The sequence below is a fragment of the Thalassophryne amazonica genome, chromosome 14, assembly GCF_902500255.1.
Source record: "Thalassophryne amazonica chromosome 14, fThaAma1.1, whole genome shotgun sequence".
NCBI classification, from domain to species: Eukaryota; Metazoa; Chordata; class Actinopteri; order Batrachoidiformes; family Batrachoididae; genus Thalassophryne; species Thalassophryne amazonica.
Window position 1 is genome coordinate 63456020 of NC_047116.1, and position 26163 is coordinate 63482182.

Here is a 26163-nt window from a genome sequence, read left to right on the forward strand (position 1 = left end):
ACATATGATGGGTTTGTGAGGGAGCTCAGAACAGTGTTCGATCACCCTAATAGAGGAGAGACCGCTTCAGCCGTGCTGCTGTCAATGAGACAGGGGCGCCGGAGCGCAGCTGCCTATGCAGTCGACTTCCGCATCGCGGCTGCGAGGTCCGGCTGGAATAACACTGCCCTCCGCGCCGCCTTCGTAAACGGACTGTCATTGGTCCTCAAGGAGCACCTGGTGGCTAAGGACGAACCGCGGGATTTGGACGGGCTTATCGATCTTGTCATACGATTAGACAATCGGTTAAATGAGCGCCGTCGGGAACGAGACGAAGGGCGTGGCCAGGCACGCGTCGTCCCTCTCCCTTCCGGTTCCGACCGCGTTCCGCCCTCCCCACGCTCCACGGCCCCTGCGCTCCGTGCGATCACAGCTCCCCCTGCTGACGAAGCTATGGACACGAGTAGGGCAACATTTAGGGCACCGGTCACACAAAGGAGGCTGGCCCGCGGAGCGTGTTTTGTTTGTGGCTCGATTGAGCATCAGGTACGAGACTGCCCCGAACGGTTAAACACCAACGCCCGCCCCTAGACACTGGGCTGGGGGGGGCCGAGACGTTCACGTGGGACACACCCACATCGCCACACGACTCCCAGTTACAATCCTTTATGAGGATTTAACCCTGAAGGCCCCAGCACTGGTGGACACGGGCTCAGAAGGGAATTTGCTTGATAGCAAATGGGCCAGGGAGATAGGGTTCCCTCTGGTGGCGCTTACCTCGCCTGTGCAGGTACGGGCCCTAGATGGCTCCCTACTCCCTCCAATCACCCACAAGACACCACCAGTAACTCTGGTGGTGTCGGGGAATCACCGGGAGGAGATCGAGTTTTTTGTAACTCCGGCCACCTCCCGTGTGATTTTAGGTTTTCCCTGGATGTTGAAGCACAATCCCCGGATCGATTGGCCGTCCGGGGTAGTGGTCCAGTGGAGCGAGACCTGCCATCGGGTATGTTTAGGTTCCTCAGTTCCTCCCGGTTCCCAGGCCAGGGAGGAGGTCAGAGCCCCGCCCAATCTAGGGACGGTGCCGGTGCAGTACCATGACCTTGCGGAGGTGTTCAGCAAGGATCTGGCACTCACCCTTCCCCCGCACCGCCCGTATGATTGTGCCATTGATTTGGTTCCAGGCGTTGAGTTCCCGTCCAGCAGGCTGTACAACCTCTCACGACCTGAACGCGAATCAATGGAGACCTACATCCGGGACTCTTTGGCTGCCGGGTTGATCCGGAATTCCACCTCCCCGATGGGTGCGGGTTTCTTTTTTGTGGGGAAAAAGGATGGCGGATTACGTCCATGCATTGATTACAGGGGGCTGAACGAAATTACGGTTCGTAACCGATACCCCTTACCCTTGTTGGATTCGGTGTTCACGCCCCTGCATGGAGCCAAGATATTCACCAAGCTTGATCTTAGGAATGCGTATCACCTGGTTCGGATCCGGAAGGGAGACGAGTGGAAGACGGCATTTAACACCCCGTTAGGTCATTTTGAGTACCTGGTCATGCCGTTCGGTCTTACAAATGCTCCCGCGACGTTCCAAGCATTGGTTAATGATGTCTTGCGGGACTTCCTGCACCGATTCGTCTTCGTATATTTAGACAACATACTCATCTTTTCTCCGGATCCTGAGACCCATGTCCGACATGTACGTCAGGTCCTGCAGCGGTTATTGGAGAACCGGCTGTTTGTTAAGGGCGAGAAGTGTGAGTTTCACCGCACCTCTTTGTCCTTCCTGGGGTTCATCATCTCCCCCGACTCCGTCGCTCCTGATCCAGCCAAGGTTGCAGCGGTGAGAGACTGGCCCCAACCCACAAGCCGTAGGAAGCTGCAACAGTTCCTCGGCTTTGCGAATTTCTACAGGAGGTTCATTAAGGGCTACAGCCAGGTTGCTAGCCCCCTGACAGCCCTGACCTCACCAAAAGTCCCCTTCACCTGGTCGGATCGTTGCGATGCCGCGTTCAAGGAGTTGAAACGGCGCTTCTCGTCTGCACCCGTTCTGGTGCAGCCCGATCCTAGCCGCCAGTTAGTGGTTGAAGTGGACGCCTCGGACTCAGGGATAGGAGCTGTGCTGTCCCAGAGTGGGAAGACCGATAAGGTCCTTCATCCGTGTGCCTATTTTTCCCGCAGGTTGACCCCGGCTGAACGGAACTATGACGTCGGCAACCGAGAACTCCTAGCGGTGAAAGAGGCTCTTGAAGAGTGGAGACACCTGTTGGAGGGAACGTCCGTGCCGTTCACGGTTTTCACTGACCACCGGAACCTGGAATATATCAGGACCGCCAAGCGGCTGAATCCCAGGCAAGCCCGCTGGTCACTGTTCTTCGGCCGTTTTGACTTCCGCATCACCTACCGGCCCGGGACCAAGAACCAGAAGTCGGATGCCTTGTCCCGGGTACACGAAGACAAGGTCAAAGCGGAGTTGTCGGATCCACCGGAACCCATCATCCCGGAGTCCACTATCGTGGCCACCCTCACCTGGGACGTAGAGAGAACCGTCCGGGAGGCCCTGGCACGGAGCCCGGACCCCGGGACTGGACCAAAGAACAGACTGTACGTCCCACCAGAGGCTAGGGCTGCAGTCCTGGACTTCTGTCACGGCTCCAAGCTCTCCTGTCATCCAGGGGTGCGAAGAACCGTGGCAGTTGTCCGGCAGCGCTTCTGGTGGGTGTCCCTGGAGGCCGACGTCCGGGACTACATCCAGGCCTGTACCACCTGTGCCAGGGGCAAGGCCGACCATCGCAAGGCTCCGGGACTGCTACAGCCGCTGCCCGTGCCTCATCGCCCCTGGTCCCACATCGGCCTGGATTTTGTCACGGGCCTCCCGCCGTCCCAGGGCAACACCGTGATCCTCACGATAGTGGACCGATTCTCCAAGGCGGCCCACTTCGTGGCCCTCCCGAAGCTCCCAACGGCCCAGGAGACAGTGGACCTCCTGGTCCACCACGTCGTCCGCCTGCATGGGATACCATCAGACATCGTCTCCGATCGCGGTCCCCAGTTCTCCTCGCATGTCTGGAGGAGCTTTTGCCGGGAGCTGGGGGCCACGGTCAGTCTCTCGTCCGGGTATCACCCCCAGACCAACGGGCAAGCAGAGCGGGCCAATCAAGAAATGGAGCAAACACTGCGTTGTGTGACAGCCGCGCACCCGGCAGCCTGGAGTACTCATCTGGCCTGGATCGAGTACGCCCACAACAGTCAAGTGTCATCAGCCACCGGCCTCTCCCCCTTTGAGGTGTGTTTGGGGTATCAGCCCCCGTTGTTCCCGGTGGTTGAGGGAGAGGTCGGTGTGCCCTCGGTCCAGGCCCACCTGCGGAGGTGCCGTCGGGTGTGGCGTGCCGCCCGTTCTGCTTTGTTGAGGGCCCGGATGAGGGCGAAGACCCATGCAGACCGGCGGCGGACCCCGGCCCCTACGTATCGCCCCGGGCAGGAAGTGTGGTTGTCCACAAAGGACATCCCACTACAAGTGGCCTCCCCCAAACTACAGGACAGGTACATAGGACCGTTTAAAATCCTCAAGGTCATCAATCCCGCCGCAGTGAGGCTTCAGCTTCCAGCCTCACTGCGGATCCATCCAGTGTTCCATGTGTCGAAAATCAAGCCCCATCACACCTCGCCCCTCTGTACACCCGGTCCGGCGCCACCTCCTGCCCGGATCATCGATGGCGAGCCGGCTTGGACAGTGCGCCGGTTGTTGGACGTCCGACGGATGGGCCGGGGCTTTCAATATCTGGTGGACTGGGAGGGGTACGGCCCTGAAGAACGCTCCTGGGTGAAGAGGAGCTTCATCCTGGACCCGGCCCTCCTGGCCGACTTCTACCGTCGCCACCCGGACAAGCCCGGTCGGGCGCCAGGAGGCGCCCGTTGAGGGGGGGGTCCTGTTGTGTGGGCCGCTGAAGAGGAGGTACTGCTGGCCCACCACCACCAGAGGGCGCCCTGCCTGGAGTGCGGGCTCCAGGCACCAGAGGGCGCCGCCGCCTCACGGGAGCAGCCTCGGTGACAGCTGTCACCCATCACCTGAGACAGCTGACGGCAATCATCAGTGGGGTATATCAGCAGGACGGCATCTCCACCTCATTGCCGAGATATCGTTCTACCTGGAAGGTAATATTCTCAGCTGACTGCTTGACAGTAACCTTTTGTGACTTTTGTGAGTGATAACAGACCTTTTTTCCAACGAGAGGTGGAGGTAGCTTTCCTGCCGTGTGGATTACTGGGTGCAAACGCGCCCACCTTTAATTGTGTTTTTGTTCCTCGCCAGCAGTACCAGGTCCGACACGCGGAGGCAGTGGCCACCTGGGAGTTCGGGACTTGGCGGCTCCAGTATACCCGGGGTCCTGTGGCGGAGGAAGCCGTGTGGTACCGGTCTTACCTTGGAGAGGCGTCTCCTATCTTCGAGCCTGCCCACACGACACTTTTGTAAATTGACTGTTGTCCATTTCTGTGATTGGTTGTATTCGTTGTGCACATTCACAACAGTAAAGCGTTGTTATTTGACTTACTCCATTGTCCGTTCATTTGCGCCCCCTGTTGTGGGTCCGTGTTCCTACACTTTCCCAACAAAACTAAGAGCTTAAGATCATGAGCTTAAGCTCTTAAGCTTCCCTTTTTAAGATCAAGATCACGAAAAGGGAAAATATCACGATTACATGACTGACATAGCCAGAGATCATGTTCATGACAATTAACTGAAATGTTTATAGCGAAAAACCCAAACATTTAAATTGGCACCATTTCAAACAATAATTGGATTTGGCAGCTTGACAGTTCATGCAAATTATTTTAGAGCAAATAAGACACAGTTAGCAAATGCATTGTAGAGTATGTAAATAATAAAAAATAACACTAAGTAAATAAATAAACAAATAATATTGAACTTAGTGATTATGCAAATTAAACTTAAACTTATTGCAATTGCTTATCTATAATAACTAGATTCTGCAATATGCTGAACTGTCAGCAGTGCCAACGGTGCAGTCAGCAAAGCTGCAGAGGCCTCTCTTCCATTTTCTTTGTCTGTGTCATGACAGTACACTTCAGCTGAACTCACTGATGTTCTTTTAGGTCCAAGATATTGCAGCTCAATGCTTTTCTTTCCCTCTATCCCATGCTGAGGAAATGGTATGTGCATCACTGTCGCTTTTGCTTGCTCTGTCTGTTTGCCCGTTACAGTGATGCGGTGAGCTGTAGGCCCCTGTCAAAACAGATGTTTGCTCATTTTCTAAATTTTAAAAAGAAAAGCAAACAGAGCAAGTTTTACAGTCATTTATTTGGAGTGTGGTTGCAGGTAAAACATTTATGTGTCTATGAATCATTTTTTTTTCCCAGATCTGACACATAACTGCCCAAAGTCTATATCTTGCTGTAATTGTTTCCCAACCATGAATAATTTGTTTTCATTTTCTGCTGGCTATTACTTATAGAGCTTGCATTGTTTCAGAGAAGTACTTTAACATGACTGGTGGTGGTGGCCGGTACTTTTCTTTGTATGGCAACATCACTCATTTATGACAGCGAGTAAGGATTCCTAATATGAATTGATGCATTTCTTCAACCTGATTGGCTGAACACATACTGTTGATATACAATTTGTTCTCAAGCAATCACTAGAACCTGTCAAAAGGTGTGCTCATAGAACTCAGTGCTCAAAACAACACACGCCATGACTGCGCCACCTATATTAAAACCATGCCCCCCAAAACACAGTCATCTTTCAATGATTACTTGCGTGACCTCAAGCATAAGGCTAGAGGGCAAGAATGGAAATGGCATAGCTCAAAATTAGAAGTATTCCACCTCACATGGCGTGATGCTATCTTAGGCTATAAGTATGCAGTACTGGCTACAAAGCGGACCTATTATTCTGATTTGATGAACAAAATCAAGCATAACTCGGAGTTCTTGTTCGACATGGTGGTATCACTTATACATCGACAATCACCTGTAAGTCATTCTACTTTTACAGCACAAGATTTTGTGGATTACTTCGAGAAGAAAATAGATAACATTAGGATACACATATCCCAGCATGCCTTAACACAGCCACTACACCCTGCTACTGAGGTGGATACCATCACTGAGGTATAACCTAGATTTACAGAATTTGATAATATGTCACTAGGCGTGCTGACAAAACACATAACGTCTACAAAAAGCACAACCTGCTCCTGTAGAAGCTGGAAAGAGAAGTGCACAGTCCAGTCCACTGTGCAAATCTGTGCATATGAATAAATGAATCCACCTGCTCTCCTTCAACCAGACCAGAACAATAAAGTCCACTTCATCATAATGCACTACGTGCTTCGATCGCCTTCATGCAGTTAAAAAAAATGAGACTTGACTTGCTGTTCCAGATGCCTGATTATGTAGACATACTAACTAATTAAAAAAAAAAAACACTACACACTATCTACACATGCTAAAACAGTCCACCACACACACTAAAACACACTCCAAGCACAACAAATAACATCCATCCATCCATTTTCTTCCACTTTATCCGGAGTCGGGTTGTGGGGGCAGCAGCTCAAGCAAAGCTGCCCAGACCTCCCGATCCACACACACCTCCCCCAGCTCCTCTGGGGGAACCCCAAGGTGTTCCCAAGCCAGCCGAGAGATGTAGTCCCTCCAGCATGTCCTGGGTCTTCCCCGGGGCCTCCTCCCAATGGGACGTGCCCAGAACACCTCTCCAGCGAGGCATCCAGGGGGCATCCGGAAAAGATGCCCGAGCCACCTCAACTGACAACAACAAATAAAACACACTTTCAAAACTGATTGCATTCTCCCTTTTCGCACCACAAAAAAACACAATTTCCCTTTGCTCAGCAACCAAATTACATGGATTGGAGATCATTGTTTATTTGGTAATATATTTTACACCAGAGATAAAGAAGAAAATTGTGTATTCTTTTTTATGTCTGCTGTGGCAGACAGAGAGACACAGAAGAAAAGTCCTGTTTGCTAAATGCACACACACACACACACACACACACACACACACACACACACACACACACACACACACACACACACACACACGTATGGTCTGTGCATTGTCCTCAAACCCTCGTGGAGTTGGTGAATGTGACTGGTTAGCTTCTGATTTTTCCACCAATGGTAACACCCCTTTCTCCTGCTGCAGTTGAGGGAGTCCTGTTTCTCACTCCTTCAAATGAGTTGTTTTGCTGCAGCTGCCTGCAAAATGTGCAGCGAATATGAGAATATCATCCCAAAAAAACCTGTGTAAATTATTCATCATAATTCAAGTTATACTTGGCCTATTAACAAAATTTAAAAAGTGCTGTGGAGGCTGACGTCTCCACATTCAACACGCATTCAAACAGACACTCAAAGTGGGGCAATTGTGTGCTGTCAGCTTAATTAGGTCATGTGACTTTTGACATGCTGGTGCATCATTCGACTCCAGAGGGTTAAACCATTACTTAAGAAGTCTAATCTTGACCCTAGTATATTGAAAAACTATTGGCCGATATCAAATCTATCATTTTGTTCTAAAATTCTGGAAAAGGTGTTTCACAACAGCTTGTGGACCAGTTTACTGAGAATAATCTTTTTGAGCCACTGCAGTCTGCTTTTACAAAATATCATTTCAGAGATACAGCTCTCACTGAAGTGGTGAGTGATCTTTTCCTTGCAATGGATTCAAACACCACTACGGTTCTGGTGCTGTTAGATCTTAGTGCTGTGTTTGATACTGCTGATCGTTATATTCTACTTGATAGGCTGGAGAATCATTTTAGGATTACTGGGAATGACCTTGCATGGTTGACATCATAACTGACCACCCATTCTCATTGTGTTTTGTACAATAAACTCTAACCTTAGAGACATGAAATTTGGGGTTCCACAGGGGGTCTGTCTTGGGCCCCCTGCTTTTCTCACTTTATATGGGCACATATTGTGGTGTTTTGGGATTACCTTTCACTGCTATGCTGATGATACTCCGTTTACATGCTGATAACTGCCGATAAGACTCAGGCATCAGAAAGACAAGAAATACAGTATAATTTGTCAGCATTAAATAAGAAAAACAGGAAATACTAAGGTGATCGCCAGCCACTAGCCCTAAGCTTCACTAAAAGACCCAGAATTTAGGTAAAGTTGAGGCCGTGGCACACTCCATTTCTTAATAAAATTAATTAAAAGAGTAAAAAGCATAGAACTATACTATGCCAGTATGCTAGCCATATGAAAGGGAAAATAATTGCATCTTGAGTCTGGACTTGAAAGTCTCCACAGAATCTGACTGTATTATTGACGCAGGGAGATCATTCCACAGAACAGGGGCATGGTAAGAGAAAGCTCTATGACCCACAGGCTTCTAATTCACCCTAGGGACACAAAATAGTCCTGCACCCTGAGAACGGTATGTAAGGTTTAATTAGGTCAGCTAGGTAGGGAGGTGCCAGTCCATGAACAATTTTATAGACTAGTAGCAGAACCTTAAAATCTGATCTCATTGGGACAGTAAGCCAGTGAAGGGATGTCAAAATGGATGTAATGTGGTCCAACTTTCTGCTTTGTGTCAAAAGTCTGGCTGTAACATTTTGAACCAATTGGAGAGCCCTCATGCTGGACTGAGGTATTAGGTCAAACTCCATATTAAAGTAAAACATATGGTGTAAAACATCAAATTAAAGGGCTTGTTGAGAGGATCCAGAATATAGGTATATTTGTTCACTTCCTTGAGCAGCCATGGCGATGTCTGTCAGAGCTCAATGTTTACAGATATAAGGTGTCATGGAGCCGATGTGTATTCTGGTAATGCCAAAACCTTGGTCCAGTTCTTTATAAAGTCTTGGTTCATGCTTCTGTTATGTTATGCTGCTATAGACTTAGACTGCTGGGGGGTTCCCATGATGCACTGTTTCTTTCTCTTTTTGCTCTGTATGCACCACTCTGCATTTAATCATTAGTGATTGATCTCTGCTCCCCTCCACAGCATGTATTTTTCCTGGTTCTCTCCCTCAGCCCCAAGCAGTCCCAGCAGAAGACTGCCCCTCCCTGAGCCTGGTTCTGCTGGAGGTTTCTTCCTGTTAAAAGGGAGTTTTTCTTTCCCACTGTCGCCAAGTGCTTGCTCACAGGGGGTCGTTTTGACCGTTGGGGTTTTTCCGTAATTATTGTATGGCCTTGCCTTACAATATAAAGCGCCTTGGGGCAACTGTTTGTTGTGATTTGGCGCTATATAAATAAAATTGATTTGATTTGATTTTGATTCTGTTCTTACTGTATAGCAGTGAGACCTGAATGCTAGCCAGTGACCAAAGATACCTGCTGGAATCATTGGGTACCTACTATAGAATGTCCTTGTGTCAAATGGGCAGTTACTGACCCAGGTGAAGGACTGTGTCTAAAAATAGTTGCAATTTCTAAATGATTTATGAAGTATTATTGTTGAAAGCTTTTGAACTGAAGCTGATAGTCTACATTACAAGCACGTATCATTTGTTTCATGACATTTTCAATGTGGTAGTGTATAGAGGCAAAATGACGAAAAAAATCTGTCCAAGTACTTGTGGACCTGATTTCACATCAAGACTTCATAGAATGAAGGGATAAATTGAGTGTCCTCTGACAGGGTTACAGATACTCACAAATCCACACCAAATGCCCACGCCCTCCACAGCCTCTCCAGCCTTTCACTCTTTAGTTTGGACTGTCAGCCACCAACCATTTACCAGCTGTATCTCAGCATTCTAAGTTGCAGCTCCAGTGGAGAGCCTGTAAACTGGTATACACAGTGATAGTGGGCTGGCAGAGTTCAAAATGATGATCTTGATAAATCTGTGTTGTTTTGTTCCTAATCACCCTCACTAGCTATGTCTTTGTAACATTGCACAGTGGGTGAATTACATTACTCTCATGAGCAAATAACACAGCAACGCGTATCAATCTTTTGCTGTATTTTTATTTATTTATTCTTTTTTTTTTTTTTTTGAAAGGAAAAATGTTTTGCACAGCACTGAGGCACTGTTTGTTTTAGATTGAGGCTCCCGGGTAAAACAAATGGCATGTTCGCATCAGCACATCTGTTGTTTATTCCAACAATGTGATTCTGGAAGTGAATAATGAAAAGTTTTGTTTTTTTTTTTCTGTTGAAATGCAATAATATAGCATGAAAGCATAAACATATTGTTTGATGTACTTTAGTAAAAGAAGGGAACTTTATTTGCAAATCCTGTAACAATTTAACAAAAGTTGTACTTGCTTACTTGCTGCAGTGTGTCATACATTTGCCAGTCAGAATTGCTCCAAGGCATTAAATTTAATTTCCAAATAGATGAAATTGTGCAGTCACAGGTGCACTCAAAGCAATCACCCAGAAAGAACATGTGGTAACACTTGCCTGATTGTAGATGCCGGTTTTATAATTGATATATTTCTGCTTCTACATCTCATACCCTATAGGCAAGTGTATCACAAAGAGCTGGGTGTGCGATGGGGACATTGACTGTGAGGACCGTTCTGATGAAGAGTCCTGTGAATCTGCTGTTTGTAAGCCGCCCAAGTACCATTGTGCCAATGATACTTCTGTGTGCCTCACACCCGACAAGATTTGCAACAGCAAGGTGGACTGTGCTGACCGTTCAGATGAAGGACCAATCTGTGGTAATTTTTTCAGTCATGTGTATGCCTTTGTTGTTTGTTTGTTTGTTTGTTTTTTCCATGTGAAAATAGGGAAGTAATATTCATATCCAAATCTGCCTGCTATGATTGAAGGCTTTTACTTGTTTCTTGTACCCCATGAACACCTACAGTAGTGTTCAGAATAATACAAAAATCCACAAACTAACCCAAATCAATCAAGTGTGAAAATTACCACATAATAAAACAACTCAGTATGCCAACAAAACATTTATTAAACCAAAGCTGAACATTAATCAACATGATGTATACCCCGCTCTAGCATTTACACACTTGTGGCAAATGTTTGACATACGCCTGATATTACTGCCAACAGTATAAAAACATACCTGCTCCTTTATGTTCCTAAATGTAAGCAGTGTACTTTACTGGTACAGTAGTGTTCAGAATAATAGTAGTGCTATGTGACTAAAAAGATTAATCCAGGTTTTGAGTATATTTCTTATTGTTACATGGGAAACAAGGTACCAGTAGATTCAGTAGATTCTCACAAATCCAACAAGACCAAGCATTCATGATATGCACACTCTTAAGGCTATGAAATTGGGCTATTAGTAAAAAAAGTAGAAAAGGGGGTGTTCACAATAGTAGTGTGGCATTCAGTCAGTGAGTTCGTCAATTTTGTGGAACAAACAGGTGTGAATCAGGTGTCCCCTATTTAAGGATGAAGCCAGCACCTGTTGAACATGCTTTTCTCTTTGAAAGCCTGAGGAAAATGGGACGTTCAAGACATTGTTCAGAAGAACAGCGTAGTTTGATTAAAAAGTTGATTGGAGAGGGGAAAACTTATACGCAGGTGCAAAAAATATAGGCTGTTCATCTACAATGATCTCCAATGCTTTAAAATGGACAAAAAAACAGAGACGTGGAAGAAAATGGAAAACAACCACCAAAATGGATAGAATAATAACCAGAATGGCAAAGGCTCACCCATTGATCAGCTCCAGGATGATCAAAGACAGTCTGGAGTTACCTGTAAGTGCTGTGACAGTTAGAAGACGCCTGTGTGAAGCTAATTTATTTGTTGCAAGAATCCCCCGCAAAGTCCCTCTGTTAAATAAAAGACGTGCAGAAGAGGTTACAATTTGCCAAAGAACACATCAACTGGCCTAAAGAGAAATGGAGGAATATTTTGTGGACTGATGAGAGTAAAACTGTTCTTTTTGGGTCCAAGGGCTGCAGACAGTTTGTGAGACGATCCCCAAACTTTGAATTCAAGTCACAGTTCACAGTGAAGACAGTGAAGCATGGTGGTGCAAGCATCATGATATGGGCATGTTTCTCCTACTATGGTGTTGGGCCTATATATCGCATACCAGGTATCATGGATCAGTTTGGATATGTCAAAATACTTGAAGAGGTCATGTTGCCTTATGCTGAAGAGGACATGCCCTTGAAATGGGTGTTTCAACAAGACAATGACCCCAAGCACACTAGTAAACCAGCAAAATCTTGGTTCCAAACCAACAAAATTAATGCCTCGCAGATGTGAAGAAAGCATGAAAAACTGTGGTTATACAACTAAATACTAGTTTAGTGATTCACAGGATTGCTAAAAAAAGCAGTTTGAACATAATAGTTTTTAGTTTGTAGCGTCAACAGCAGATGCTACTTTTATTGTGAACACCCCCTTTTCTACTTTTTTTTTTTACTAATAGCCCAATTTCATAGCCTTAAGAGTGTGCATATCATTAATGCTTGGTCTTGTTGGATTTGTGAGAATCTATTGAATCTACTGGTACCTTGTTTCCCATGTAACAATAAGGAATATACTCAAAACCTGGATTAATCTTTTTAGTCACATAGCACTACTATTATTCTGAACACTACTGTATATTCTTACAAATGATAAAGCTTGTTTACATTATCCTGAAAGATTGAATAAATCATTTACTTTACTTTACATTTACTTTACTTTCTAATTTGTATGTATTACGACAGTGAGTTCAGAAGTCAAAGTGGAAGAATTTAATTGCTCGCCACTTCATTAGGTACATCTTCTTGTCACAAGGTTGAACCCATTGTGCTTCCAAACTGCCTCAGCTACTTTAATTGTGAGATTGATTCAGTAAGGTGCTAGAAATGTAGAGATATTGGTCCTTATTGACAAAATGGCATCATACAGTTGGCACACCATGATTGCAGCACCACAAGCAGCCAGAATGGATGATATGAGGCTTGACGTGTCCATGCTTTTGTGTTGTTTAGATCAAGTTCTGATCCAGTGATCTGAATGGTGCAACAAAAATCAAGACTTATTAGACCAAGTCATACACTGGCAGTCTTCTGTTGTCCAATTTTTGTGATCCTAGACACACTATGGCCACAGTTGTCCTTTGCCTGCAGAGGATAGAGCGGTTTCTTCTAGAAAAAGCTCTCCTCTGTTTGCAGAGGATAGAACTACACATCTGCTCCAAAACATTTAACAGGTAGGTGCTCAACTGATTTTAAATTTTATAAATGTTTGTAGCTGTTCAGCTTTCTTTACCACGTTAACGGTCTAAAAATTATCGGACAAAAATTTATCGGAAGATAATTAGTCCGATAATGGTTTTCAAAGTTATCTGGAAAGATAATCCGATAATGAAAACATTATCTTCGATAATTATTGGTTATCGGATTATCGGAACTGTGCCCACCACTGGAAACAAGTGATATGAGGATCAGCACCACCAAATCTGTGACCATGGTCTTTTTTTGGAATTGGGTGGAATGTGATCCCCGAGTCAGGCGAGAGTTTTTGCCCCAAGTGGAGGAGCTCACATACCTTGGGGGTCTTGCTCACAAGTGTGGGTTGGAAGGTGAGGTTATTAGATGGATTGGGGCTGCATCTGATGTTTTGAAGACGCTGTACTGGACCATCATGCTAAAAAATAGCTAAACCAGAAGGCGAGACTATTGATTTACCAGAAAATTTATCCTCACCTGGGCATGAACCTTGCGAATTGGTCAAAATAAAACTATCATGGATACAAGCAGCTGAAATGATATTATGCTGTTTGGTATCTGTGCTAACACTAAGGGAGATGGTGAGAAACTTGAATATCTGGGAGGGACTTGGAGTAGAGCTGCTGCTTCTTCAGATTGAAGGGAGATAGCTGAGGTTCTGGGGTCTGGTGAGGATGTTCTCTGGTTGTGTCCCTTGGGAGCCCTTCCAGGCATGACCAAAAGGGAGGAGGCCCTGGATGATATTTCACAGTTGGGTTGGGAACAACTCAGAATCCCCCAGAAAGAGTTAAAGGACTTGGCCGAGGACAAGGAAGGATGAGATAAGCTGCTTGATTGACTGCCACCATGACCCAGAAATAAATAGCAGAAAATGAATGCATGAATGAATGACCCAAGCAAATGTTTGGTATCACCAAAGATGGTAAAATGCCACAATTAAGTCTCAGTATATCATGGGTGACACAAAAATGGAGGATAACCTTCCCAGAGTGGTAGCTATAGCCAGGTAGGGGTTCAGTTAATGATTACACGGTGCTCAAAATTTTAGAATGCTCCAGTCATGATGAAAAGTGTATCACCTTATTTTCACATTTCTTTTTTTTAAATATATCATTTATACTATCTATAGGTCAGATCTGGAAGCATGCACTGGTACCACATGTTATTAAATCTACCACATTATGAAACCTCCTTGGGTCCTTGATGGCAACTATGCATGCACGCAGCTGGTCTAGCCCCACCTCTCAGAAAGAAAAAAAGTAAATAGTAAGTAAATCCCTTCGGCTGCTCCCTTGTTTCGCACTCGGAGTTGCCACAGCAAATCCAAGGTGGATCTGCATGTTGAATTGGCATAGGTTTTACGCTGGATGCCCTACCTGACACAACTCCACATTACATGGAGAAATGTGGCTGAACCTTCTGCACTGAAACCAAGCGCATTGACCACCTGGCCACAAAAAAAAAAAAAAAAAAAAAATAGCATCTGTCTGCTGCAACCACATGAAATGTAAGCATTCCCTTTGTCTTTTCCAGTTGCTGGGATCCTCAACATTGAGGCACCTGCATACTGGATCATGGCCAGAAAAGCATGCCACATGGCCAAAATGTTATAGCTGATTTTCCCTCACATTGTAATTGAGACAACTCACCTTAGTCTCCCTTAGTAACCGCTCATTTGACACAAAGTCATTACAGTGGTACTCAAGAATCCTCAAAAGAGACCTTGGACCAAAGACATGCAGTTGCCTCCTTATGTCACTGGTTAGTCTCCAAGTCACACAACCATGCAGTAAAACAGGAAGCTTCAGGATCATAAAGACTTGGACATTTGTTTTATTGGAAAGATATTGGCATCTCCAAACACCTATGTCTTGTCATCTCATAAGTCCATAAGCTTTTCCCAGGCATCTCATCATGTCAAAGGATGAGGACTCAAAAACATCAACATCACTGACGAGATGAGTGAATTTCTATCTCCAACATAAATTTATCAAGTTATGGGGGAAAAAAATGGAAAACAAACAAAAAAAAAGAAATCTTTAAATATGTACATTTTAAATTGTTCACATGCCAAAAATTAAAGTTCATCAAATTTTGTCTAAAAAATGACAATTAATTCTTGAGCCACTAAAAAAGTAGCATTTTTCACCATCGCTTAGGCTTTTTTGTTATTTTATTTTATTTTATTTTATTTTTTTATGGAAAGGCAGATAGTGTCCATTGCAGAGTTTGAGTTATGCTATATATATTTTTAGGTTCTGGACATGCGGTCTGGTCTTACTATTTTCTAATGGGTTGTCTTATATCATGGAATGTCAGCTCTCCCGAAAAGGAGCGTTGCTACATGCTGTCGTTCACATATCTTGGAGCCCGTTGAAGTATTAGAAGCTGTTGTTTCAGAGACCAAAGGGATGGAGTGTGAAGAAATGCTCGGGTGTACCTACAGAAGCAAATGTAGAAGTGTTTGTCCAGCAGACTTAAGAGAGAATAAAGTGTTCTCGTGTGACATGTCCAAGACATCTAATCTCTTTAAGTGAGCAGTGTAAACATAGAGGTTCATCTTCTGGAGCGTTACTAACCAAGCCTCAGGGGGTCTCTATGGACCCCTGAGTCCCTGTGTATCACAGATAGAAAGAAGGCTTCTGCTTGCTGAAAGACAATTAGGTTATGCTCAGAGGGACCTTAAGGGTCTGATTGATTTCTACCAACTCAGCAGGATTCACATATGTTTTGAGCCAGTGGGATTGCTGCTTTCTCTCACTGTTGAGAAGAAGCCACTGTTATTATTTATTATTAAGCCACTGTTATTACCTATATCAGGGTCACCAACCCTGTTACTGGAGGGCACCTGTCCTGCATGTTTTCCACATCTACCTACTCAAGTCATACCTGATTTTTTAAAAGGGCTGGATTCCAACTCTTGATTGGCTGAGCACACCTGATAGAGTTAATTGCCTGGGATTGTATCAGGGAGAGTTAGAATACATGCAGGGCAGGTGCCCTCCAGGAACAGGGTTGGTGACCTTTGATCGATATTATGGTAACCAAATGGATTATGTGTGCGTACGTGCCTGCGTGCATGCATGTGTATGTACATCAATCACGCCAAAAGCAGGGAGAGCTGACATTTGCCATTTGGTATGCTTATGTATTTTGGGTCAAGGATGAACGCTGTAAAAATGGAAAGTTGATAGGACTAATATTTTTGGAGAAATTAGCTATTTTAGCTAACCAATAAACAATGGATGTTGTGCTGCAATGCACCATGGGAGTTCATGGTTTTGGGGTTTTAAATGTTGTTATTGTGGTTCATTCTAGTTTAACAGTGTTGTTAGTGTTACTGATACATTGTGTTTTTTGTAGTTCAATTGGTTTAGTCAGTTTGGTTAAGTCTCATGTTAAGAGTATTTTGACTGAAAATTGGATTGTGTTTATTGCACTGTGTCTGTACATGTCTAAGGGCCCCTTTATACATAACACGATTGAAGCTGACTGGCGCATGAAGGAAGAGTCGTATGCCACACGTGAAAATTCTGAGCCACCTTCCAATGTCACCGACAGGAGCTGCCACAACCATTCGGGCACAGCATGTGCACTTTACATTCATGTGCTGCTCACAGCAGAAACCCATTCATACAGAGGGCATGATGAGGTCACAGTGCCACAGCGCACACCATGTTGAACGCATGTCAGACATATCATGCCACAGCCAAGGAGCTGAACAAAATCATCAGTCATGTTGAACCATGGCCGGATGGCGCAAACGAGGCAGCCTTCACACCAGCAGCCAACTGCTGGTGAATCCTGGATGACCATTCTACCCACTCTTGGCCCGGAGTTGCCCAAAGTCCAGGTGCCACCTATGAACATCCAAGAGTGGAGTGCAGGCAACCATGTTTGAATTGGCTGTGCAAATGGCCCCACATTTTCTGAGTGCCCCACGGGGCATTTCAGCTGATCACCGACCAGCGACTTACTGTCAGCTGGAACGGAGAGTAAGTCAGTGCACATGACATGTTAAAATAAAAACACAGAGAACAGAGGCAGGACAAAGCAAAAATAACTACATACATACTTATATAACAAATTCATCAAATAAATAATCAAAGAACAAAGGAACAGAGACTGTGTCTTTGCACTGAGTTGGTTGACAGAGGTGGGCATGTCTGTGGCTGCAGCAGCTGTTGAGACCTGTGGACTCTCAAGTCACAGTTGGAGAACACATATTGTTCAATGAAGGATATCAAATGACAACATTCTACCGTGAGGCACATGCATGGGCATGCTGTACTGATATGTACATCTTACTCTTACTGTACTCATCTTAGATCTTGTTCTGACTTATGGTATGGAAATAGAAGACTTAACAGTATTCCCTGAAAACTCCCTTCTGTCTGATCATTTCTTAATAACATTTACATTTACTCTGATGGACTACCCAGCAGTGGGGAATAAGTTTCATTACACTAGAAGTCTTTCAGAAAGCGCTGTAACTAGGTTTAAGGATATGATTCCTTCTTTATGTTCTCTAATGCCATATACCAACACAGTGCAGAGTAGCTACCTAAACTCTGTAAGTGAGATAGAGTATCTCGTCAGTAGTTTTACATCCTCATTGAAGACAACTTTGGATGCTGTAGCTCCTCTGAAAAAGAGAGCTTTAAATCAGAATTGCCTGACTCCGTGGTATAACTCACAAACTCGTAGCTTAAAGCAGATAACCCATAAGTTGGAGAGGAAATGGCGTCTCACTAATTTAGAAGATCTTCACTTAGCCTGGAAAAAGAGTCTGTTGCTCTATAAAAAAAGTCCTCCGTAAAGCTAGGACATCTTTCTACTCATCACTAATTGAAGAAAATAAGAACAACCCCAGGTTTCTTTTCAGCACTGTAGCCAGGCTGACAAAGAGTCAGAGCTCTATTGAGCTGAGTATTCCATTAACTTTAACTAGTAATGACTTCATGACTTTCTTTGCTAACAAAATTTTAACTATTAGAGAAAAAATTACTCATAACCATCCCAAAGACGTATCGTTATCTTTGGCTGCTTTCAGTGATGCCGGTATTTGGTTAGACTCTTTCTCTCCGATTGTTCTGTCTGAGTTATTTTCATTAGTTACTTCATCCAAACCATCAACATGTTTATTAGACCCCATTCCTACCAGGCTGCTCAAGGAAGCCCTACCATTATTTAATGCTTTGATCTTAAATATGATCAATCTATCTTTGTTAGTTGGCTATGTACCACAGGCTTTTAAGGTGGCAGTAATTAAACCATTACTTAAAAAGCCATCACTTGACCCAGCTATCTTCGCTAATTATAGGCCAATCTCCAACCTTCCTTTTCTCTCAAAAATTCTTGAAAGGGTAGTTGTAAAACAGCTAACTGATCATCTGCAGAGGAATGGTCTATTTGAAGAGTTTCAGTCAGGTTTTAGAATTCATCATAGTACAGAAACAGCATTAGTGAAGGTTACAAATGATCTTCTTATGGCCTCGGACAGTGGACTCATCTCTGTGCTTGTTCTGTTAGACCTCAGTGCTGCTTTTGATACTGTTGACCATAAAATTTTATTACAGAGATTAGAGCATGCCATAGGTATTAAATGCACTGCACTGCGGTGGTTTGAATCATATTTGTCTAATAGATTACAATTTGTTCATGTAAATGGGTGTGTGGAGAAAAGATTATGTTGTTTTGCCCCTGTCTTAAAGTAACCCTAATGATGTACTTGTTATTATTACACTAATTGCACGAATTTGTTTTTGTAGCCACTAACGACTGGGAGTGAAGCATGCTGGGGTCATTCTGAACTGGGAGTGAAGAGCTGGGGTCATTATGTTTTTGCAAGAGGAAATAACTTTCAGATGCCTGTTGATTAAAGGAATTATGTGCGCCTGGGAGTTTGAGATGGCCACTCACCCTCCCTTCGCGCACACACTAGAAAAGAGGGGGCAGAGCCATGCTCCGATAGAGTCTGCTGCGGGTTGCGTGAGAACGCCCAGCCGGTTGACAAGCGCACTCTGCCGAAGGTGTTGGCTCTCCACCTTAAAGGCGTCACGGTAAGAGAGAAAGAGATATTTTATGCGCTGCAACCACTTGTGTTTGATGTAACTGCTTTTGTGGGGAATAAACATACGCCTGTTTGTTCTAGCAAAATGCAGTCTGTGTGATCATTTCTGTGTGCTGATCTGACCGAACCTTGTTTCAAAACAATGGGGAATCTTCTTCACAGACTAAAGTTAATTATGGAGTTCCACAAGGTTCTGTGCTAGGACCAATTTTATTCACTTTATACATGCTTCCCTTAGGCAGTATTATTAGACGGTATTGCTTAAATTTTCATTGTTACGCAGATGATACCCAGCTTTATCTATCCATGAAGCCAGAGGACACACACCAATTAGCTAAACTGCAGGATTGTCTTACAGACATAAAGACATGGATGACCTCTAATTTCCTGCTTTTAAACTCAGATAAAACTGAAGTTATTGTACTTGGCCCCACAAATCTTAGAAACATGGTGTCTAACCAGATCCTTACTCTGGATGGCATTACCCTGACCTCTAGTAATACTGTGAGAAATCTTGGAGTCATTTTTGATCAGGATATGTCATTCAAAGCGCATATTAAACAAATATGTAGGACTGCTTTTTTACATTTACGCAATATCTCTAAAATTAGAAAGGTCTTGTCTCAGAGTGATGCTGAAAAACTAATTCATGCATTTATTTCCTCTAGGCTGGACTATTGTAATTCATTATTATCAGGTTGTCCTAAAAGTTCCCTAAAAAGCCTTCAGTTAATTCAAAATGCTGCAGCTAGAGTACTAACGGGGACTAGAAGGAGAGAGCATATCTCACCCATATTGGCCTCTCTTCATTGGCTTCCTGTTAATTCTAGAATAGAATTTAAAATTCTTCTTCTTACTTATAAGGTTTGAATAATCAGGTCCCATCTTATCTTAGGGACCTCGTAGTACCATATCACCCCAATAGAGCGCTTCGCTCTCAGACTGCAGGCTTACTTGTAGTTCCTAGGGTTTGTAAGAGTAGAATGGGAGGCAGAGCCTTCAGCTTTCAGGCTCCTCTCCTGTGGAACCAGCTCCCAATTCAGATCAGGGAGACAGACACCCTCTCTACTTTTAAGATTAGGCTTAAAACTTTCCTTTTTGCTAAAGCTTATAGTTAGGGCTGGATCAGGTGACCCTGAACCATCCCTTAGTTATGCTGCTATAGACGTAGACTGCTGGGGGGTTCCCATGATGCACTGTTTCTTTCTCTTTTTGCTCTGTATGCACCACTCTGCATTTAATCATTAGTGATCGATCTCTGCTCCCCTCCACAGCATGTCTTTTTCCTGGTTCTCTCCCTCAGCCCCAACCAGTCCCAGCAGAAGACTGCCCCTCCCTGAGCCTGGTTCTGCTGGAGGTTTCTTCCTGTTAAAAGGGAGTTTTTCCTTCCCACTGTAGCCAAGTGCTTGCTCACAGGGGGTCGTTTTGACCGTTGGGGTTTTACATAATTATTGTATGGCCTTGCCTTACAATATAAAGCGCCTTGGGCAACTGTTTGTTGTGATTTGGCGCTATATAAAAAAAAAAATTGATTGATTGATTGATGTGGAAATACTTAAAAAACACATATCGCCCTTACAACAGGCAGCAGTTACCATGTCAGTGCACACATTGGCAGGCTGCCCCATGTAAAAAGTTCCATCTGATCATGTGAACACTCATGATCAGATGGAATCAGATGTGAACGTCACATCCACCATGTGAGCTATGGTCCACATAAAGTGGTGTCCTTCAGCATGCTGCTCACTGGACACAGAAGGGCAGGCTGGATACATGGTGTTGGCTGGTGTGGACATGATGTGAGCACAAGGCTTCATACATGTCAGTCCATTATTGTTTACGTCCATGACCATGGGTCATGTACAGAAGAACAGAAGGATGATACTTGTATTGTCCGCTCTTTATAGCAGAAAATACATATTAGAAACTGCATTTTTTCAAGGGGTGGGGGGTTACAGTGAGAACAGATTCCTGACCAGTAATATGATTATGTTACATTTAAATAGTACATTCATTGTTCCTATAATGTTCTGAATCTACACTTATATATTTTCATTGATTTATGTACATATGTCCAGCAAATAATTGCTTCGCTGCTGTGGGAGCACAATGTGGTGTCACACTTTCCACATGCTCATACTGTGTTCATGCATGCGCACTTGAGCGTTCATGAAACCATCACTGCCGGATCATTCACGCCTGTCTGTTTTTCAACCAGTTTCTGCTTCATTCGCCCACCTTCCTTTTATGTGTGAATGGGCCCTAGAATTAGAAGCTTATGAACAATGGACATTACTAACTTCATTCTGGACTCACATGCCATTCTAGCAGGGGGCAGTAAATCATCTTTATATTAAAAGCGTGGGTGTGTGATTTTATTTAGTAAGTTCAATGTAAGTACATAATATAATTGTACATACGTTAAAAATACATGGATGACATAAGAACGCGAAAGCACTTATTTCCATTTTGGTCCATTTCAAAATCAAATGACAAAACAGAAGCAATAATAAAATCAATCAATCAATCAATCAATTTTTTTATATAGCACCAAAAATGACTCCAAGATTATCTCACAGTATTACTAGAGGTCAGGGTAATGCCATCCAGAGTAAGGATCTGGTTAGACACCATGTTTCTAAGATTTGTGGGGCCAAGTACAATAACTTCAGTTTTATCTGAGTTTAAAAGCAGGAAATTAGAGGTCATCCATGTCTTTATGTCTGTAAGACAATCCTGCAGTTTAGCTAATTGGTGTGTGTCCTCTGGCTTCATGGATAGATAAAGCTGGGTATCATCTGCGTAACAATGAAAATTTAAGCAATACCGTCTAATAATACTGCCTAAGGGAAGCATGTATAAAGTGAATAAAATTGGTCCTAGCACAGAACCTTGTGGAACTCCATAATTAACTTTAGTCTGTGAAGAAGATTCCCCATTTACATGAACAAATTGTAATCTATTAGACAAATATGATTCAAACCACCGCAGCGCAGTGCATTTAATACCTATGGCATGCTCTAATCTCTGTAATAAAATTTTATGGTCAACAGTATCAAAAGCAGCACTGAGGTCTAACAGAACAAGCACAGAGATGAGTCCACTGTCCGAGGCCATAAGAAGATCATTTGTAACCTTCACTAATGCTGTTTCTGTACTATGATTAATTCTAAAACCTGACTGAAACTCTTCAAATAGACCATTCCTCTGCAGATGATCAGTTAGCTGTTTTACAACTACCCTTTCAAGAATTTTTGAGAGAAAAGGAAGGTTGGAGATTGGCCTATAATTAGCTAAGATAGCTGGGTCAAGTGATGGCTTTTTAAGTAATGGTTTAATTACTGCCACCTTAAAAGCCTGTGGTACATAGCCAACTAACAAAGATAGATTGATCATATTTAAGATCGAAGCATTAAATAATGGTAGGCTTCCTTGAGCAGCCTGGTAGGAATGGGGTCTAATAAACGTGTTGATGGTTTGGATGAAGTAACTAATGAAAATAACTCAGACAGAACAATCGGAGTGAAAGAGTCTAACCAAATACTGGCATCACTGAAAGCAGCCAAAGATAACGATATGTGTTTGGGATGGTTATGAGTAATTTTTTCTCTAATAGTTAAAATTTTGTTAGCAAAGAAAGTCATGAAGTCATTACTAGTTAAAGTTAATGGAATACTCAGCTCAATAGAGCTCTGACTCTTTGTCAGCCTGGCTACAGTGCTGAAAAGAAACCTGGGGTTGTTCTTATTTTCTTCAATTAGTGATGAGTAGAAAGATGTCCTAGCTTTACGGAGGGCTTTTTTATAGAGCAACAGACTCTTTTTCCAGGCTAAGTGAAGATCTTCTAAATTAGTGAGACGCCATTTCCATTCCAACTTACGGGTTATCTGCTTTAAGCTACGAGTTTGTGAGTTAAACATAAAGTTAAACATAAAGAAGGAATCATATCCTTAAACCTAGTTACAGCGCTTTCTGAAAGACTTCTAGTGTAATGAAACTTATTCCCCACTGCTGGGTAGTCCATCAGAGTAAATGTAAATGTTATTAAGAAATGATCAGACAGAAGGGAGTTTTCAGGGAATACTGTTAAGTCTTCTATTTCCATACCATAAGTCAGAACAAGATCTACGATATGATTAAAGTGGTGGGTGGACTCATTTACTTTTGAGCAAAGCCAATAGAGTCTAATAATAGATTAAATGCAGTGTTGAGGCTGTCATTCTCAGCATCTGTGTGGATGTTAAAATCGCCCACTATAATTATCTTATCTGAGCTAAGCATTAAGTCAGACAAAAGGTCTGAAAATTCACAGAGAAACTCACAGTAACGACCAGGTGGACAATAGATAATAACAAATAAAACTGTTTTTTGGGACTTCCAATTTGGATGGACAAGACTAAGAGTCAAGCTTTCAAATGAATTAAAGCTCTGTCTGGGTTTTTGATTAATTAATAAGCTGGAATGGAAGATTGCTGCTAATCCTCCGCCCCGGCCCGTGCTACGAGCATTCTGACAGAGTGTGACTCGGGTGTGTTGTCTCATTTAAACTAACATATTCATCCTGCTGTAACCAGGTTTCTGTAAGGAAGAATAAATCAATATGTTGATCAATTATTATATCATTTACCAACAGGGACTTAGAAGAGAGAGACCTAATGTTTAATAGACCACATTTAACTGTTTTAGTCTGTGGTGCAGTTGAAGGTGCTATATTATTTTTTCTTTTTGAATTTTTATGCTTAAATAGATTTTTGCTGGTTATTGGTAGTCTGGGAGCAGGTACCGTCTCTACGGGGATGGGGTAATGAGGGGATGGCAGGGTGAGAGAAGCTGCAGAGAGGTGTGTAAGACTACAACTCTGCTTCCTGGTCCCAACCCTGGATAGTCACGGTTTGGAGGATTTAAGAAAATTGGCCAGATTTCTAGAAATGAGAGCTGCTCCATCCAAAGTGGGATGGATGCCGTCTCTCCTAACAAGACCAGGTTTTCCCCAGAAGCTTTGCCAATTATCTATGAAGCCCACCTCATTTTTTGGACACCACTCAGACAGCCAGCAATTCAAGGAGAACATGCGGCTAAAAATGTCACTCCCGGTCCGATTGGGGAGGGGCCCAGAGAAAACTACAGAGTTCGACATTGTTTTTGCAAAGTTACACACCAATTTAATGTTAATTTTAGTGACCTCCGATTGGCGTAACCGGGTGTCATTACTGCCGACGTGAATTACAATCTTACCAAATTTACGCTTAGCCTTAGCCAGCAGTTTCAAATTTCCTTCAATGTCGCCTGCTCTGGCCCCCGGAAGACAATTGACTATGGTTGCTGGTGTCGCTAACTTCACATTTCTCAAAACAGAGTCGCCAATAACCAGAGTTTGATCCTCGGCGGGTGTGTCGTCGAGTGGGGAAAAACGGTTAGAGATGTGAACGGGTTGGCGGTGTACACGGGGCTTCTGTTTAGGGCTACGCTTCCTCCTCACAGTCACCCAGTCGGCCTGCTTTCCCGTCTGCTCGGGATCTGCCAGGGGGTAACTAACGGCGGCTAAGCTACCTTGGTCCGCACCGACTACAGGGGCCTGGCTAGCTGTAGAATTTTCCACGGTGCGGAGCCGAGTCTCCAATTCGCCCAGCCTGGCCTCCAAAGCTACGAATAAGCTACACTTATTACAAGTACCGTTACTGCTAAAGGAGGCCGAGGAATAACTAAACATTTCACACCCAGAGCAGAAAAGTGCGGGAGAGACAGGAGAAGCCGCCATGCTAAATCGGCTAAGAGCTAGTAGCTATGCTAAGCTAGCGGATTCCTAAAAACACGCAAAGTGAATAATGTGTAAATAATTTAGAGGTGATTCAGCAGAAGGAGTGCTTTAGTTAAGGCACGTAAAGATTACACTGGGAAACAAATCGTAATCTAGATAACTAGATCAATCTAACTGCGCAGATTAAACAGCTAACAGATACAGATAAACACCGCTGTGCTCCGGAACAGGAAGTGATACAATACCGCAGTGAGAGCCAACCACCAGTAGAGGCAAGCAAGAGAATTTGTGGAATTGGATTGTGAAAATACTTCATCATCATGCTTGGCCAGTGAGCTCTATCTCTGAGCACAAACTCATAATGTTATCCCAGTGACATGCTGTGCAAAAACAAGGCAACTGTGCCAGTTCACACAGATATTGTCACATACACAGCTGCTGAAGTATTTATTTAGTTTCTCAGATCAGGAATGTTTTTCACCTCTCCACCACAGACATGTGTCTTGTAGTCAGAGGAGGCTGTAGCCACCAGTGCACTGTGGCACCAGGGAAAGGAGTTGTGTGTTCTTGCCCTCCTGGCCTTCACCTGGACTCCAGTAACAAGACTTGCGAAGTGATGGACTACTGCAGCCACCACTTGAAGTGCAGCCAGGTGTGCGAGCAGTACAAGACCACGGTGAAGTGTTCCTGTTATCCAGGCTGGACGCTTGACCCTGACGGAGACAGCTGTCACAGCACAGGTAAGCCGTGGAAATGTTTCTGTCTTTGTTCATAATAATATAAATCTAGCACCTACATGATTCCAGTATAGTCCTCCACATAGTCTGCTTTTGCTGTCATGTCAATTCCTGGACAAATGTAGTTGTGATATGCTATAATATATATTAAAATGAGCATGTTGCCTGTGGGGATCCACAGGTTCTTGATTGGGTAGTGTTTATAAAATAGGTTGTTGACATTTTTCAAGGGTAGTAATAAATTAAGCAAATCTTGTATAATGAGTTGGAATTGTGTGTGTCCAGCATGTTTTTAGAACCTTAGACCTCAAGAATCTTTAGAAGAGTAACTCAACCCTTTTATTTCCTATTAATTATGTATTTTTTCATGCTAATTTACTGTCTTAATGTATTTTAAAATTGTTTAGGTTCTTGTTACCATACACACTATTATTATTATTATTATTATT

At 43.7% G+C, this 26163-nt stretch overlaps 1 protein-coding gene across 1 annotated transcript in view; it reads left to right on the forward strand.

The window, feature by feature from the left end:
* The window catches only part of lrp1bb (low density lipoprotein receptor-related protein 1Bb), a 1555752-nt gene that overhangs the window by 751184 nt on the left and 778405 nt on the right, over nucleotides 1-26163 (forward strand). Inside the window, exons 22-23 of the mRNA XM_034186395.1 lie at nucleotides 10462-10662; nucleotides 25472-25717. Coding sequence (XP_034042286.1) covers nucleotides 10462-10662; nucleotides 25472-25717 — 447 coding nt within the window. The remainder of the gene's footprint in view (nucleotides 1-10461; nucleotides 10663-25471; nucleotides 25718-26163) is intronic.